Below are 16,398 nucleotides of genomic sequence, written 5' to 3'. Positions count from 1 at the left end.
TATAAAACAACGATTATAAATTAATTTTAAAATTTATAGTATAATAACTTTTCAATCAAAAAGTTAATTTAAAAAATATTATTATTGAATGATCATAACTCGTCCTATAATTTATGGTCTATTTGTTGCAGTTTTATTAAAAATAATCACTTTTTTAGAAAAAATTATTATTTATAAGAATTTTCATCGTTACAATTTTGAAATATAAAAAAAAATTGAAAGTAATATAAAAACTACTTAAAATAATTTATTATTTTAAGTAACTTCTCATTAAAATATAAGTTTCTATAATCTATGTTAGAATTGACCTAGTGCTTAAATAAAAAAAAGTAATATTAACAAATAAAGAAACGAAAAAGTATGATGATTATATTTGGTAATTAATAACCAAAATATTGGCTTTATGCAAAGTTAGGTGTAAGCAATGAAATTTGGTAGAAATATGGTACTCTTGAAGCCTACGGATAGAGACACTAAGGTCACATTATTTTGTGTCAAATGGAGTTGTTGCCTTATTAATCACTTAATGGTGGGTCTCCACTCAACGGCGTTCTTCCCTTTTCAATTCTTCTTTCTCACTTTCTTTTTCAATATTCTTTTTTTATTCATTCATGATAGTCTACAAAGAAACAAATAGTGGATTATTTTATCTAAGTTTAGTAATACTTCAAAAATCACTTCAAATACTAACAATCACTTAAGTCGTTATTTAGAAGAAGTAGAAGTTTTCGTGGTTTTTGTTGTAATGAGGTAGATAAATAATTGATTAGTGATAATTTGAGGAAAATAAAGATAAATATATTTTATTTAAATTTAGGTTAAATATATTTGTTTTTTTGTTTATTTTAATATATGAGGGAATATAAGTTTAATTTTGAAGAATTCATTTATTTAATATTGTTTTTTTAACTTATCAATTAGGACATCAATTCCTTTGTTAGGATGAAGATAATTGTAAATATCAATTTTAGCGTATCGTCAAAATTTTAAAATTTCTTTTAAAATATTGATCTACATTAAATTATATATTGAACAATTTTATTAATTATATATTTATTTTATTTTATTTATATAATTAAATAGGTTATACAAACTGAATTCGCGTAATTTATATGAAGTTAATTCACGTTCACGTGTGTAATAAATTAAATTTATTTAGTATACGTGAAAATTTAATTATTCATGAGTTTTTACGGTTGGTCTTGTTATTTAAATTATAAATTTTCTTTTTTTGTCACTCAATTGTGTATCTCCATATACTTTCTTCTAAAGATTGTTGTTTCAAGAATATGATCTTAACTATGTAAATTCAATTCATGTAACTTATGTATAAGTAACTAAAAAAAACCAGAAACTAACATCACTGTATATTGAATTGGTCAAGTGAAGTACCAATCTTAAAGATATTTAAGAAGAGCTTTACATGGATCGGTTTGGGTTGAATTTAGCCAATTAATACTCAAATTATATAAGGGAATCCAATTTGGGTCAAAATATAACCCACCATATATTTACAATATTGAATTGGTTTGGGTCAAACTGCTTTCTTTTTCTTCGACTTTGGCTGGGTTGAGTCCTAATTTACTCAAATTCTTTTTGTTTTTTAAAATCATATTCTTAGCAAAAAAAATTACCTTACTTTATTTTTTCCAAAAACATACTCCCTCTATCCTCGACCTTTAATCCTTTAAACTTTTTACTTTTGTTTCAAAATTTTTGTTGTTTTAGAAAATCAAGTTGTAGTTAATGATGTTTTTCCTTTTATATCCTTAAAAACCTAAAACTTTACATTAAATGAATTATTTTTATTTAATAAATGAAGAGTAAAAAAGATTAAACTAATCTAAATTTATTATTTTTTAATATGTATATCCAAGTCTAAAAGAACCAAAGTTCAAAGACAAAGGAAGTAATATAACCTATTTTTCCTATTGTTTTAGTATCAAATATATACACATACAATCAATATTAAATTTACAAATTTTATTATAAAATACTTACAAGAATGAACATAATCAAAGATGTAAAGTCTAAAATAACAAAAAATGGTTACAAGCATCAAAATAACCAAAATGCAAGATCAATCAATAGTCCAACCCTTCTAAAATCTAATATTTAAAATAAATAAAAATAAGAAATACAAAAAAAAAGAGAAAATGAGACATTTAATTTATATCCAATTTAAATGATTAATTTTATTCGGGCTAGGTTCATTTTACATGATATCCAATTTAAAAGATCAAATTTTTCTGTTTTGTTTGCTTTAGAAGACAAGGCCTACCCATTTGTTTTGCAGCTTTTCTGCCATGCTAAGAACTTTGGTCATTCAAAAAATATTAATGTGGCCCTTTTCATCATGCCATTATCTTTACCCTCCCTCTAGATAGTGAGTTCTCACATGCTATTTTTTTACTATATTTCCAATCATATAGTATGTATGATTAAGCACATGATCTTTTTACTGACATATTTGGATTAAGCACATGATCTTTTTTTATCTTTTTCCTATCTTCAGTTATATTTCTACTTTTGTATGACATATGAATTTTATTCTATATATCATACTTTTCATGACCATTATTTTTAAAATCGTCATTTTTGTATTTGAAGTTGACTGTGTGACAAATGGAAAGTAGATTGCATGGGGTGTTGTAATGTTTTTTTTTTCTCACTCTTCTTGTAACTAAGGAAACGGGTTTAATTACAGCAAGAAAACCCTTCTTTTACTTTTATTTTTTCTCTAAATATTTTCTCTGCATTTTTTCTACTTTCTACTCCTTCTCTTTAATTTTTCTTCTTTACATATACTTATTCACTCTTTGTCAAATTTCGATAAGTTTTTAATTTGTGTTATCTTATATTAAAATAATAACTTTAATGTATTTATTTTAATTATATTATTTTTTATAGTAAATTTTAATATATATATATATATATGCCATATCCAAGCCGTACGTTTTTTATAAAAATATTTTCATATATGAAATGAAATGAAGAAGTAATAAACCCAAATCCAGATCTATCAAAGATGAAAAAACGGCAAGTGGTGGTGGTGGTGAAAACCAACAACAACAACAACAATAACACTTCATCTTCAACGGGAAGGAATATAATTCGATATGGAGAGTGTCAAAAGAATCATGCAGCTTACAGTGGAGGATATGCTGTTGATGGATGTTTGGAGTTTATGGCAAGTTCTTCAGGCGATCAAGGAGCTCTTACTTGTGCTGCTTGTGGTTGTCATAGGAATTTCCATAAAAGAATAGTACAAAGAACAGATTAAGGTAGTACTTTAGTATTTACTATTTACTACTACCTTCATTCATTGCTTAACCGATTCATGTACTTGTTTCTTTTTCTGTTATTTGCAAGACTTCATTATTACCATTAATAGAGTAGACACAGATTGCTCAATTTCTGTTTCTTAATTTAATATTCTATATGTAATTAAATTCTATCGTCCTATTCTTTGTAAATAGTATATGTAATCAAATTCTTCTCAGATGGAATTCTTGATCACTACATCAATAGTAATTTTGTTCAAAATTAAACGCTTTCAGTAAGTAAAAATTGTTAGTCTTCTTCCTGCGAGCTCTTTTTCTTTGGGTGAATGATTTAGATCTCTAAAATATTTTTTTTGAATTGAATAATCAAAAAATTGTTAAGCCCAAATTTTTTACCAGCAGTTACATTATAGTTTTTGAGTTGATCTGGAATGAATACAATAAATTTATTATTAAAAATAAAGATATTCCTGTCTTACTGGGCCACGCTATAGAAAGAGAGGATACGTACAAAGCGGCCTTAACAATCTTTGTTTTTATTGTACAAGCTTTGTTTTTATTGTAGGTTAGACACAGTGGTAAATACTAATAATTTATAAATTAATAGATATTTATCATAAAAAATATTTAATTTAATAATATTAATATATTGTAAGTTGAGCTAAGTTTTCCGAAAAATTGGGATTTAAAAACTTGAATAATCTTTTAGGAAGTTGATTAATATTCGACTCTTTTAACTGTCATTTCCGTTTTGCGATCTTTTCTAAGATATTATTTTTAGATTTCATATTTTTGATGTCAGATAGTGTTGTGTTCTTCATTATATATATAAGGTGTTTTTAGGCTATTTTTGAAAATTTGTGAGGAATTAACTCATCAATTATTGAAAATTGGCCGGATGAGAAAATTTGCAAGTGAAAGGAAATATTAAGTTGTGAGTACCACTTACAAATGATTAGGTTTTACTAATTAATGAATATATAAATTACACACAAATCTTCAAAAGTTAACATAAATCTTCAAAGTTAACATAAAGCTACATGTTTTTTGTATATTGATTAGGGGCGTGAAATTGGTCATACTAATTCACAAATGTTTACGACTTAGTTTAATTAGGCCTAGGTTAGATTTCTTTTTTTTAATAGATAAGATTAATGTTTTTTTAGTATTAAAATGTGAGACTACTAACTACGATAAACTTTTTAGGTTTTTTAGTTTGATATACTTAAATAATTAAGAATACTAAAAACTCATTTTATAATCTAAATGATAAATTCGATTACATATTAATGTGTTTGATGGATATTCAACATTTTATTTTTTTAGAAGAAACATATATTTGTTCCAATGATCGTTTAAAATATGATTAGTTGCATATCTTCTACTCATATAAAGAACGATGGTCGTTAGGTTCCTCTTCTAGTGGGAAATTTCAAAATTGACGTTAACGTGGCTTCGTCAAAATCAATTTTTTAAGACTTTAATTGTATAATTAGGAATCACAAGGGTGATTGTATGGGAGCAACGAGGTGGAAGATGGACTTTATTCAAAACCCTTTGGTGGCAAAGGCTCCTAGAGTTATTAAGCTTTCCAAAAGATATTGGTTATTTTGATGTGGTTCTTGAGTTGGATTGCCTTAATGGGTACACATATAACAATTTAGAGACTAAGCTAACTAGGTACACGTACAACAATTTAGGAAGTTTAGGGTACTTTTGTTGTAAGGATGCAAAAATATACACTGAAATAACTTTTCTCTAGAAATATAATTAATAATGAAAATATATAATTATGAGAATTATATTCCTAATAATTCTTTAGAAATAGTGTTTGATTACCAATTTGAACACAAGGGTATATCTTTTTCTGTAAATTCCTAGGAATAACTAAAATATATATGTTTGGATTGAAATATATATTAATTCAAATGAATTAATGTTGAAATGCTTAAAATATCCCTAGTATTTATGCAAGGGAAAAAATACATGGTCGATAAGTACTAAAATCTTCTTGCATTTATGGTTCCTTTTCTTTGTTCACACGGCTGAAACTCTAAACATCCATCACACTACAATAAAATTATTTATTTGTTGTCAATTTAAAAAAGATTTGTGGTTGTTAAAAGAGCCTCATAAGTTACTAACAAATAAAACGGCCACAAATTGTAAATTCAAATATATTGTTATTATTGGTTGAAAATTATAAGAAATTTTATGATAAATTTTTTGTTATAAATTATGTTGTTGAATTTGTGAAAGTTTAGACGACTAAAAATTTGATTAAGAAACAAACATGTGAAAGTTTTAACAGCCACAAATTTATGGTTATTTATATTATCACACATTCTCATTTTGTTCCCTTTATGTATTACACTTTATTCTTATAGTTTTTTTTTTCATTTTTCACTTTTATCTTCTCTCTAAACTTCTTACTTTTTATTTTCTACAATTATTTTCTCCCCACTATTTTTAGATTTTAAAATAATTTTCTATTTGAATTTTTTTTAAAACAATTGTTTACATTCTTTTTTATAAATAAATTCAAATTATTAATTTTTATGCTTATTTGAAATATGGTAATTTGCTGCGGTTTTAACAGCAACTACAATCTCTTTGAAAAATTATATCATTTGTGATATTTTAAACTACCATAAAATAACCACTTTATATTCTTTTAAATTTGAGAAGACATCACTAAAAACCTCACAAGTTTGTTACGGCTCGGACCCAAATTGTGTAATTGTTAATATAAATCCAAATTATGTTCATAAAAAAAATCGCCCAATTGGTAAAAGAATTTTTTTGTACGGGATTTTGTACCTCATAATTAAATTTTTATTCCTTCAGTTATGGGCTTCATGTATATATTTCTTTAGGCCCATAGTTTTTTGTACGGGATTTAGGCGCATAGATTTTTTTTAACGGTTATTAGGTCCCAATTAATGGAAATAACTGTTAACACAGACCCTATTAATTATTATTATGAAAATATAAATAACATAAGGCTTTTAATTAAAATAACATTTGGAACAAGAACCCTTTACGTTTGTTAAAAAAAAAAGAACCCTCACGTTCGTACCAATGGCGGAAACCGCTGCACCCAAACCAGAAGTCCTCGACCCCAGCACCACAGATGCCGCCGCCGCCGTAGACATGGTTGTTGAAAACGCAATGAATGAAGAATCCAATCAGAAGCGGACCAGAGAAGAGGGCGAAATAGAAGGTGTTTCGAAGAAGCAAAAGGTGGACGCTGAAGAGGATGGGGAAGATGAAAAAGCAGAAGCAGAAGAGAAGAAACCATCAGGTCCTGTGAAATTAGGTCACAAAACTTTCGGAAATTCATTGGAGTTATTCGATTACTTCAACAGTTTCCTTCACGATTGGGCTCCCAATCTTAATGTTAACAAGGTTATTATTTCATCTATCTAATTTTCACTTCTATCCTATGTCTTCATTTCACCATGTTCGCTCTCATTATATGTATCTATCATACAATACACATTTATTTTATTAATTATTTATTTGTTTTCCTACTAAGTTTTCAATTATATTGTTCTTTTAGGAATAAAAAGAAATAATATTTTATTATTGAACCCTTATTTTGTATCGCTGTTGGTTGTGATTGATTTGAGCACTCTTGTGCCCTGTTTTCTTGAGAAAGTTGTAGGATTATAATTTATACATATGAGGCTTTTAGTTTCTAGAGCTTCAGAATTGAACCCTTGGCTTTTATCAACTTTAGTGGCATTGATGCAAAGGGGTTGCAAATGTGTGAATAGAATTATGTGATTTATAATTTATTATAATTCGATTGAATTGTACTATATGGTAGTGTTACTGATCTCTCAAGGTTATGATGTATGAGAGGGGAGGCTGTTGGGAGGAAATGAGAGTAAGTGGATGGAAAATTAAAAAAAATAAAAATCTTCAAATTCCTTTGTTACTTTTGTTTTTAGAGTGTCGTTGTATTTGGGTTTTCGACTTGCAAGGGTCGAAGTAGTAGAACTTTCAGACACTAAATTAATCCAACGGCATCGTTGGTATAGATTGAGCTGCATTGCTGCTGAGAATCCAAGTGTTTGTGAAATGGTTTTTGTGCCATTTTGTGATTTAAAATTTCACTTACATATCTACATTTTAGGATTGAACTGATTGCTTTCGAATTAGTTGCCTCCAAATTTTGTAAATTGGGGTTTTAATCAGTTTGATCTTATTATGCTGTCTCTGTAATGTTAATAATGTAGCTAGTGACAACTTAAATTTGTTGTTAGATTGACTTTGGGGTTGTTTTGTGTGGCAGTATGAACATAAGATGTTACTGGAATTGATTATGAAAGGTCATCCTGAGCCCGATAAAAATTGGGGTTTTAATCAGTTTGATCTTATTATGCTGTCTCTGTAATGTTAATAATGTAGCTAGTGGCAACTTAAATTTGTTTGTTAGATTGACTTTGGGGTTGTTTTGTGTGGCAGTATGAACATAAGATGTTACTGGAATTGATTATGAAAGGTCATCCTGAGCCCGATAAAAAGATTGGTGGAGAAATTTGTGCTTTCCAAGTCCGCAGACATCCTATGTGGAAAAGCAAATGCTTCTTTCTCATTAGGGAGGATGAATCTGCTGATGATTTTAGCTTCCGTAAATGTGTGGATCATATTCTTCCCTTGCCTGAAGCGATGCAAGTGAAACATGATGCAAACAGGGCATTAGGTGGTTCTGGTGGAGCAAAGCGTCGTGGTGGGAGAGGAGGTTCACGTGGACATGGGAGAAAGGGAAAGTCCAGACATTGAGTGCAGTGAGTAGCTACTCTTAGTCTTGGTTGTGTTTTAAGATTTTAGTGTTTATCTGTGAGCTTGTTCCATGTTTCCTTCTACTAGTAAATGTATTACTCAGATTTGATTTTTTATTACTAGTTGTTATGTTTATGCCATGATCCTTATTGCTAATGTTTTGTCTTCACTGCCGTATACTTATATGCATGTATACTTATGTCGTTAACAAGAAAAATTGGCAAAATGGGCTACTTTATCCTCTTTGGGCCTGCCTGAATTGGGCCATGGGCTTTAGCTTGAATGTACTAAATGGTAATGGTGGCTTTTTCCCACCCCAATGTCCTTCGGACCAACCAATCCATGATGTTTAACTTAATGGTAAAGGTGGCTTTTTCCCACCCCAATTTTGTTATATACTCTTTATATGATTTTTTAACTTAATCAGCCATAATTTTATTAATTTTATAATATTTTCAAAATTTATTATAATCACAAAAGAGGTGTTTTATGTTAAAAAATACCTAAAAAAAATATATCTAAGTTTACATTAGTTTAACAGTAAAATGTATAAAGATATATTTTTTCTTGATCTAAAAAATTTCTAAGGAGCAAAGAGTAATATTTCGGTCTCATTACAAGTGTTTTAATATGATTTGTATACAATTCTTAAAAAAATAATTAGTTGTATTTAATTTCAATGAAAAGAAAATAGTTTTGCTTACTCCATTTGTTTTATAATGAGTGTCTATTTTAATATTTCACATAGATTAAAAGTATATAAATGAAGGATAAAAAGATTATATATTTATAAAATTAATTTTCTCAATTATTGATGTATTCACAATTATTATCGATGTAAATGGGAAAATCCTGAATTCATGGTGGTACAAGTAGCATTGAGTAAACGAGTCAATTGAAAATAATAATAAATAATACATTAAAAACTAGAATAAATTATTTTTCTGTTGCAAATGAGTCATCCCTTTTGCGATAATGCTCTTATTAATAATATTTGATGTTAGATCATTAGTAAAAGTTTAACTTTGAACCTCAAGATATTAAATTCAAATTTTTTAAGGGATAATTTTGAAATGGTCAATAATGTAATCTGTTTATTTGTTTTCTTTTATCTATATATAATATGAAATGATTATCACTAGATTTTTTTATCTATAGATAAGATATTTTATTAGTTGAACATGACTTAATGATATATATTTCTTGTTTCTTTTTTTTTGTCTTAACTGTTTCTTTTTACTCATTATATTTCTAGAAAAAAATTTGTTTCCATTTAATTTTTGTTTTAAAAGTTCAATGCAACATTAATTATTGATTAAAATAAGATGATATAATAACCTTAATTAATTTATTGAAAAAGACAAAAAATTACATGAAAACTATCAAACTTCACAGGTTGTTTTGGTTTGTGTAAAAATCCAAAAAATGACAATTAAAAATGATTGGATGGAGTAATAAATAGTATTTAGTTTACCAAATTACTTTATGAAATAAAATTCAAGCAAAATTGATAGTTGAAATGTTGATGTTTTTGGTTAAAATTTTTGTCAAGAAACATCAATCTTGTAACTATCATTTTGGCTTATTTTTCAACTATAAAAAATATAAAGTGAAATCAATGTTTTAGACAAGTTATTTAAAAACACATTCAAAAAAAAATTAAAATTACATTGAAAATAACATTGATTTTAAAATAATTTTTTCATTAAAATAACATTCATTATAAAAAAAAAATTTAATATTTCATCGATAAAATAAAAAGATAAGTTATTTGAAATAAATAAATAAATGAAATATTTATTGTGAGACGACGAGACAAACTTTAAGGTTTACCGTGAACTATGTTTATAAGACATTTAAAATATTAGTGATGATCGACAATATACTTTAAAAATAATCTTATAAGTTATATGTTTTCTCATCTTATTTATTACTAAATTTTAAAATATGTAATTGATTTCTTAATATTGATTGAATTATTGTGTCATACATAAAATATAAAACAACTATTGCGAAAAATGTAATTGATTTTTTTTAAAGAATTTTAAAAGACTTTTAAATATTAATCTACAATGGACGGGCTACAAAAGTGATTTACCATAACATTCACGGACTAAGTGCACTTAATTTCAATTATTGCAAGTACAAAACAGTTTCATTTATGGAGTGAGAGCCCCCGTTTATCACCAAGTTCACTTCATAACATATGGTGAAAATTTTAGTGCTTTTTATGAGTCCGTTACATCTCATGAATGTATCATCATACTTGCAAGTTCATTTCTTTCGCATTCAGTTAAAAGTTAAACGCAGAAATTAATTAATTATTAATCATGCAAAGTAAAAAAAAGAAAGGATATTTATATAAAAAAGGATTGAATCCTTGTCTATATATATATCGGTCCAATAATATAATATCTAGTAATAATTAATTGGTAGATTATAATTCTAGGAAATTGGTGAAGAAAAACAAGTGGTTATGATTTATCACACTGTAATCAGTTGCATAGTCTAATGATCATGCTCAAGTTGTTTAACTTAGATCAGGTTATCTCACAGAAGAAAAACAGTAAACGTGTATACATACTATGGTCAGGAAACCTTATCTTTTGAGTTTTGATCCGTATATATATATAGAGAGAGAGTATCAATCATGTCATGGAAATTTAGCATGCCAATAGTATAAATCATTATCATTCACAACCAAAATGGAAGCTAACTCTACGAATCGTTAATTGCGTTTCCCAAACATAATTATGATGTATACACGTAGGACGGTCTTAAATAATTAAAATCATATTTTAATCTTAACAATGAGTCTAATAACTTGTGAACATAGGGTGATGTGATACTTAAAATTTAATGGACTTTAAAAATTTGAAGTGTAAATGTGTAATTGTTATTTTCACTTTTGGGTATCACCATGATCACTAGCCTCCCTTAAGCTTTGAATATCTGCGTCACAAAGACGAAAATTGGTGGATATATTTCATACGCTCTCATATAAGATCTTACGACATTTTTTACATTACATATATAAAGAAAAGTTAATTATGATGCTAAGGAGAAAATCCTCTTTTTTCAGTTTTCCCTTAAACTTTCAATCTCTATGTCACCAAGGCGTTAAAATTGGCTGATATTTGAAATGCTAGTCGGTGGATATTTGATTTTGATATAGTTGATATCAAATGAGTTTATAGTTTATATAAAATTAATTTGTTGAAAGTTAATTGAAATATATATGTAAAATCAACCATTTAGTAATTAAAAATATAAAATGACAAAAAATCATTAATAATTAATAATAAAATTTAAACAAATTAATGTTTAAAAGAACTAATTTTAAATTTAAGTTTTTAGTAACTTCAAATTTATAATTTGACATATTCATTTATTCATAAATTACTATTATTTGCAAAAAATCATTTTAAAATATATTCAACACATATATGTCATAGTAAAATTTAAACTCAATCGTACAACAATGAACATACAGTAATAATAATATAATATTATAATTAAAATAAAAAATTAGAAAATAATAATAACCAAAATAAAAAATAAAGATAATTAATTATTTACTTAGCTGATTGGTATAGACAAAAAGACCCTTTACTGATCTGCTGAGTGCTAAAGTATCATTTCCTCTGCGTAGAGTGTATCTGCAATAGCTTGTAGTAAGACTACTGGAGTCTGGATAGATGACTGCACAAATGGATTGCACGCATGCACATCTAAAACAAAACAAGTAGTAGTAACAAGAAATGAAAATTGTACTCCAATTTTATTTGTTAAATTAAAAAGTACATTATTACAGATAAAGTTTAATTCAATCGTCAAATATTAATATTATTAAGTTAAATATTATCTTTCAAATTCGAAATTTTTATTTTATAAAAATAATTTATTTATCATTTTATAAGAAAAAGTACATTATCCTAATTAATGATTAATTGGTCTAAACTCTAGAACAAATATAGCCAGCCATCTCTCTATTAGGGTTCTACTCCCACTATTACATTAGTAGACCTAATTATCTTGCTTCTAATCTCTCAAATGAATCAACAAATAAGAAGATCCAAATATTATCAAGTGTAACATGTACAAAAGGTTTCTACGAGTCTGCGCGATGAATAGAGTTATTTTTTGCTTGTGATGATGATAGAAAGACAGCATAAAAAAAGCATGTGAGAAATTAATGAGAAAAAAAAAACGGCGAGTAATAAATTTTGTAGTTAAAAGCAACGGGTGAGATTAAGATGATGTTGGATATATCCTCGTAATTAACATAAATGAATCTTGTAACTCTCACTTACGCATTTAAAACGCATTCACGCATACAAGCCGGCGCGCACATTCTCCAATTTAGTTACAATCATGGTCATCATTAATTCACTCTCCCATCATCATATATATACATATTTCCATTTTTCATATTTTCCACACAACTTAATTATTCGAATCATTCTCTTCACTCTCTACGTTCACAATGGAGACTATGCCACTTATAGGTTGGAATTCTTACACAGATGAAAATCCATTTTCATTTACTACGTACCAATGTTTTCCTTACAGGTAATTAAATAATTCATATTAAACTTCTCTTTACACATTATGTACTATATCTTTATGAAACACTAATGTATTTTATTTTCACAGTGGTAACAGTAATGAATATTTCCCAGTGACTTTCCCCAAGGAAGAATTTCCCAACGACAGTTATCTAGATTCTTTTTCTGTTGAGTACTGTAATTACATTCCTGACCCTTACCAATCTCTCTGCATTGAACCAATGTCATCAAGCTTGCAAGGTTAATTATCTGCAAATTATATAATATGCGGCATTTTCAATTCTTTATTATAAGTTTATAAACTTTGTCCTTATTGATATTTCTGAATGTTACTGCAGATTATGATTTTTATGATGTGGAGAAAGGGTTTTTTGGATGGAGCGAAATCGACGCTGGATTTGAATCAGAGAAAGTGTATTTAAACTTCACTGATGAGAAAATTGTGAATGAAGTGAAAGAGGAATTAGTGGATGTTAAGTCAGGAGGAGAAGAGAGAAAGTGTAGTAATGCAAAGAATTTATCAAGGAAGATAATATCTCAGTATTTCTATATGCCAATAACACAAGCAGCTAGAGAACTTAATGTGGGGCTCACATTTTTGAAGAAAAGATGTAGGGAATTGGGTATTCGTAGGTGGCCCCACAGGAAGCTCATGAGTTTACAAACATTGATAAATAATTTTCAGGTAATTTTTATTTTATTTTATTTTTTTATTATAGATGGTGCTATATGTATGGTATGGTATGTTTGAATTTTGGTTGGGATTATAGGATCAAATGAAAGAGGGGGGGCTAGAGAGTGCAGAAAAGTTGAGGTATGCGATTGATGCATTGGAAAGGGAAAAGAAGGTAGTGGAGGAGATGCCAGATATGCAATTGGAAGATGGTACAAAAAGGCTTAGACAAGCTTGTTTTAAGGCTAATTACAAGAAGAGAAAGCTTATGGAGGATCCCCAGATGTTTTAATTATGTCAAATGGATAGTTTTTGTGGACATTCACTGTTCTGTTTTCATATATATGTATACATTTCCAGATTCAACTGCATCATGTAATTTTCTTATTAAATGTTTAAATTAATAAGGAATGTTCTGTTCAGTCTCTTTAGGAGTATTGTTCTCTACCTGCATGCTTAAATTGTTGGGATGTTTGTTTTGTATAGACGTTTGAGCATAAATAATCTAATGTCTCAAATTGCTTTGATATTTAGATCGCCCACACTCTGATGATTAATGAAACAATGTCTCATGATTTGAGTAGCTCCATGTGATACTGAAATGTATTCCCTGCATTCCTTAATGTTATTTTGTACTTTTTTTTTTGTCTTCAAATTTTTGGTATTTTTTAAAAATCAAATTGTGAATTAAAAATATTTTTTTTTTGTAAATTTAAAAATTCAATTATATGTATTAAATAATATTTTTTTAACTTGATAAATAAAAAAAGACTAAACTAACATAAATTTATTATTTTTCAATAGTTGTGTTCAATTCTAAAAAAAAAGGATAAAAGTTTAGAGAAGTAGGGAGTGGTAGCTGGCTTCTTCCCGAAAAATATGAAACTGTGTTTTGATCATTTTAGATTCCTTGGCCGTTTCTAAATTTATTTTTATTGACAGTTAATTTTTTTTATCTCCAAATTAATAATGTGTATATTACTTGTAATTTAATGCAGTAATTTTTTAATATTCTTTCACATTGATTAAAAAAATGAATTAATAATAGTAGCAATTTTAGGAAATTGTCCTCGATTAGACGATAACCAATAGTCGTTTACAATTGTCATTAATGCATTATCAATTGTCCTTGATGCATGAGAGAATAATGACTTGATAGTGCACGTGGAGAAAATTGGAATAAATTAATTCTTTTAATATTAATGTCTATTAAAATACTACTCTATCCATTCAAAAAATAATTCAATTTTAACAAAATCCTATAAACAAAAGAGATTACTATTTTTATAAAATTAGTTTTGTTACATATTTATGTATGAATATATTATATTAAAAATAATGTAAGTAATATTAATTAAATAGTACAATTAAACGAAATTATATTAGAAAATATCATTTATTTTGTGACAATTATTTTTATAAATGGATTGATTATTTTAGAAGAAATTGTAATGTAAATTAAAAAAATCATTTATTTTAGGACATTTATTTTTTTACAAAATAGTCAATTATTCTGAAAAAGATGGTACTATGTAGTAGTAATAAAAATGATTTTATAAATAATTTACATTTATTATGTTTATTTTTTGACAATATTTGGTTGTTTATTTTTTTCTTTAACATAACTGAAAAATTATAATCTACTATCATTTAAAAATTGATTAATTATTATTATTTTAAGTTTCTTCCTTAAAATTTGACAGAAAATATAATATAAATATAATATTGTAAAAATTATATTTGATTATAAAATATTAAAATTATTATATTTGTGTAAGACCCATAATTTTAAAGTACCATTTATGTATTTTTGGTGTATTTTGGATTTTGGCTCGGAGGCTTTTAAGCCAAAGTTAATAATATTTTGGAGTTTTATAATCAAAAAGATATTTTGATGCCAATTAAAATTTCTCGTCGATAAATAAATTGAAATTAACTGCGGTGAATCCTTTACGAATAATTTAATGCGTCTCGGGTGAAACAGTAAATTAACAAATATCTAGATATTTTGAGATATTTGTTAAGTTATATTTATTACCTATATATGTTTGTTTGGAGGGAAAAAGAAAGGAAAACTAGAAGGAAGGGAAAGGAAAAGAAAATAGTATAAAAGGAAGGAAGGAAAAAGGAAGAAAGGAAAAACAAAGGAAAGAAAAAGAAAGGAAAGAAAATCGCCAATTTCCATCGTCTTCTTCCTCTGACCCGCGGCCAATTTCCCTCCTTTCTCCCGTTTTCATTTTCGTCGCTTTCTTTTCTTCAAAACTAGTAACCCAAGGTTGGGTGAGAGTTAGAACAAGGATTTCGCAACTCCACTCTTCCTCTTTGATCCGAAAACGAAGGAAAACGGTATTTGAGATTTAAACGCAAACCCCTCCGTTTCTTCTAGATCCAAGCTTCATTTCGCGAAGAGTTAGAAGGGAAAGTTGCTCACTACCACGCCACGGTGCTAGGGGACCAATTTGGAGGCGACGTTGCGAGCAAAGATTTTTACCGGTTTTACTCGCGGTACCGGAAAACCCCGTTGAAGCTAACGTTAAGGTAAGGGCTCCTTCCAAACTTCTAGTTGCATTAGGGACTTATCTGTGGTTGTGTGGGAAGGAATTTGTTAGGGTTTAATGTATCGATTTGGGGAAAAACGAATCCAATGCGTTATGGGTAAAACCTTAGAGTTAGGTTTTGTTTATATTGATGAATGTCTCGTGGTAAATGAATTTGAAGTCATTGTGTATGATTATGAGTAAATGAAGTCTGATGCATTTGGGTGTTGTGTTGTGTTGAATTGTGTTCGTCGGATTCAGCGTGTCCATATGTGATGTTTGTTAATTGATGTGTTTTGTTGTGAATTATGGATTGAATGGTTTGAGTTGTTTCTGTGGAATTTGAAAACCATTAGAGTTAGACGAGTATTAAAAATGGGAAATCTTTTAATACCTCGGTCTACTTAATGTGCGTTTGAGGAAAATGTTTAAGTTAACTGGGCGTTAAGAATGGGGAATCTCTTAATGTCTCGGTTACTTAATATTTGTTTTTGAAAATCGTTTAAGTTAACTGGGCGTTAAGAATAGGGAATCTCTTAATGTCT

At 27.6% G+C, this 16,398-nt stretch overlaps 2 protein-coding genes across 2 annotated transcripts; both read left to right on the top strand.

The window, feature by feature from the left end:
• Positions 1-6,291: 6,291 nt before the first annotated feature.
• On the top strand, positions 6,292-8,231 carry LOC101505269 (protein EMBRYO DEFECTIVE 514). Its single transcript, XM_004508676.4, has 2 exons — positions 6,292-6,692; positions 7,758-8,231. Exons 1-2 carry the CDS (start codon positions 6,366-6,368, stop codon positions 8,073-8,075), a joined length of 645 nt encoding a protein of 214 aa, XP_004508733.1. The 5' UTR covers positions 6,292-6,365; the 3' UTR covers positions 8,076-8,231.
• A 4,330-nt stretch (positions 8,232-12,561) lies between these two features.
• Positions 12,562-13,608, top strand: LOC101509125 (protein RKD4). Its single transcript, XM_004508686.1, has 4 exons — positions 12,562-12,647; positions 12,732-12,883; positions 12,982-13,328; positions 13,414-13,608. The coding sequence occupies exons 1-4, from the start codon at positions 12,562-12,564 to the stop codon at positions 13,606-13,608; spliced, it is 780 nt and encodes a 259-aa protein (XP_004508743.1).
• The last annotated feature ends 2,790 nt before the right edge of the window (positions 13,609-16,398 follow it).

This window comes from Cicer arietinum, chromosome 7 (genome assembly GCF_000331145.2).
Source record: "Cicer arietinum cultivar CDC Frontier isolate Library 1 chromosome 7, Cicar.CDCFrontier_v2.0, whole genome shotgun sequence".
NCBI classification, from domain to species: domain Eukaryota; kingdom Viridiplantae; phylum Streptophyta; class Magnoliopsida; order Fabales; family Fabaceae; genus Cicer; species Cicer arietinum.
This window is presented reverse-complemented; position numbering and strand designations above follow the sequence as displayed.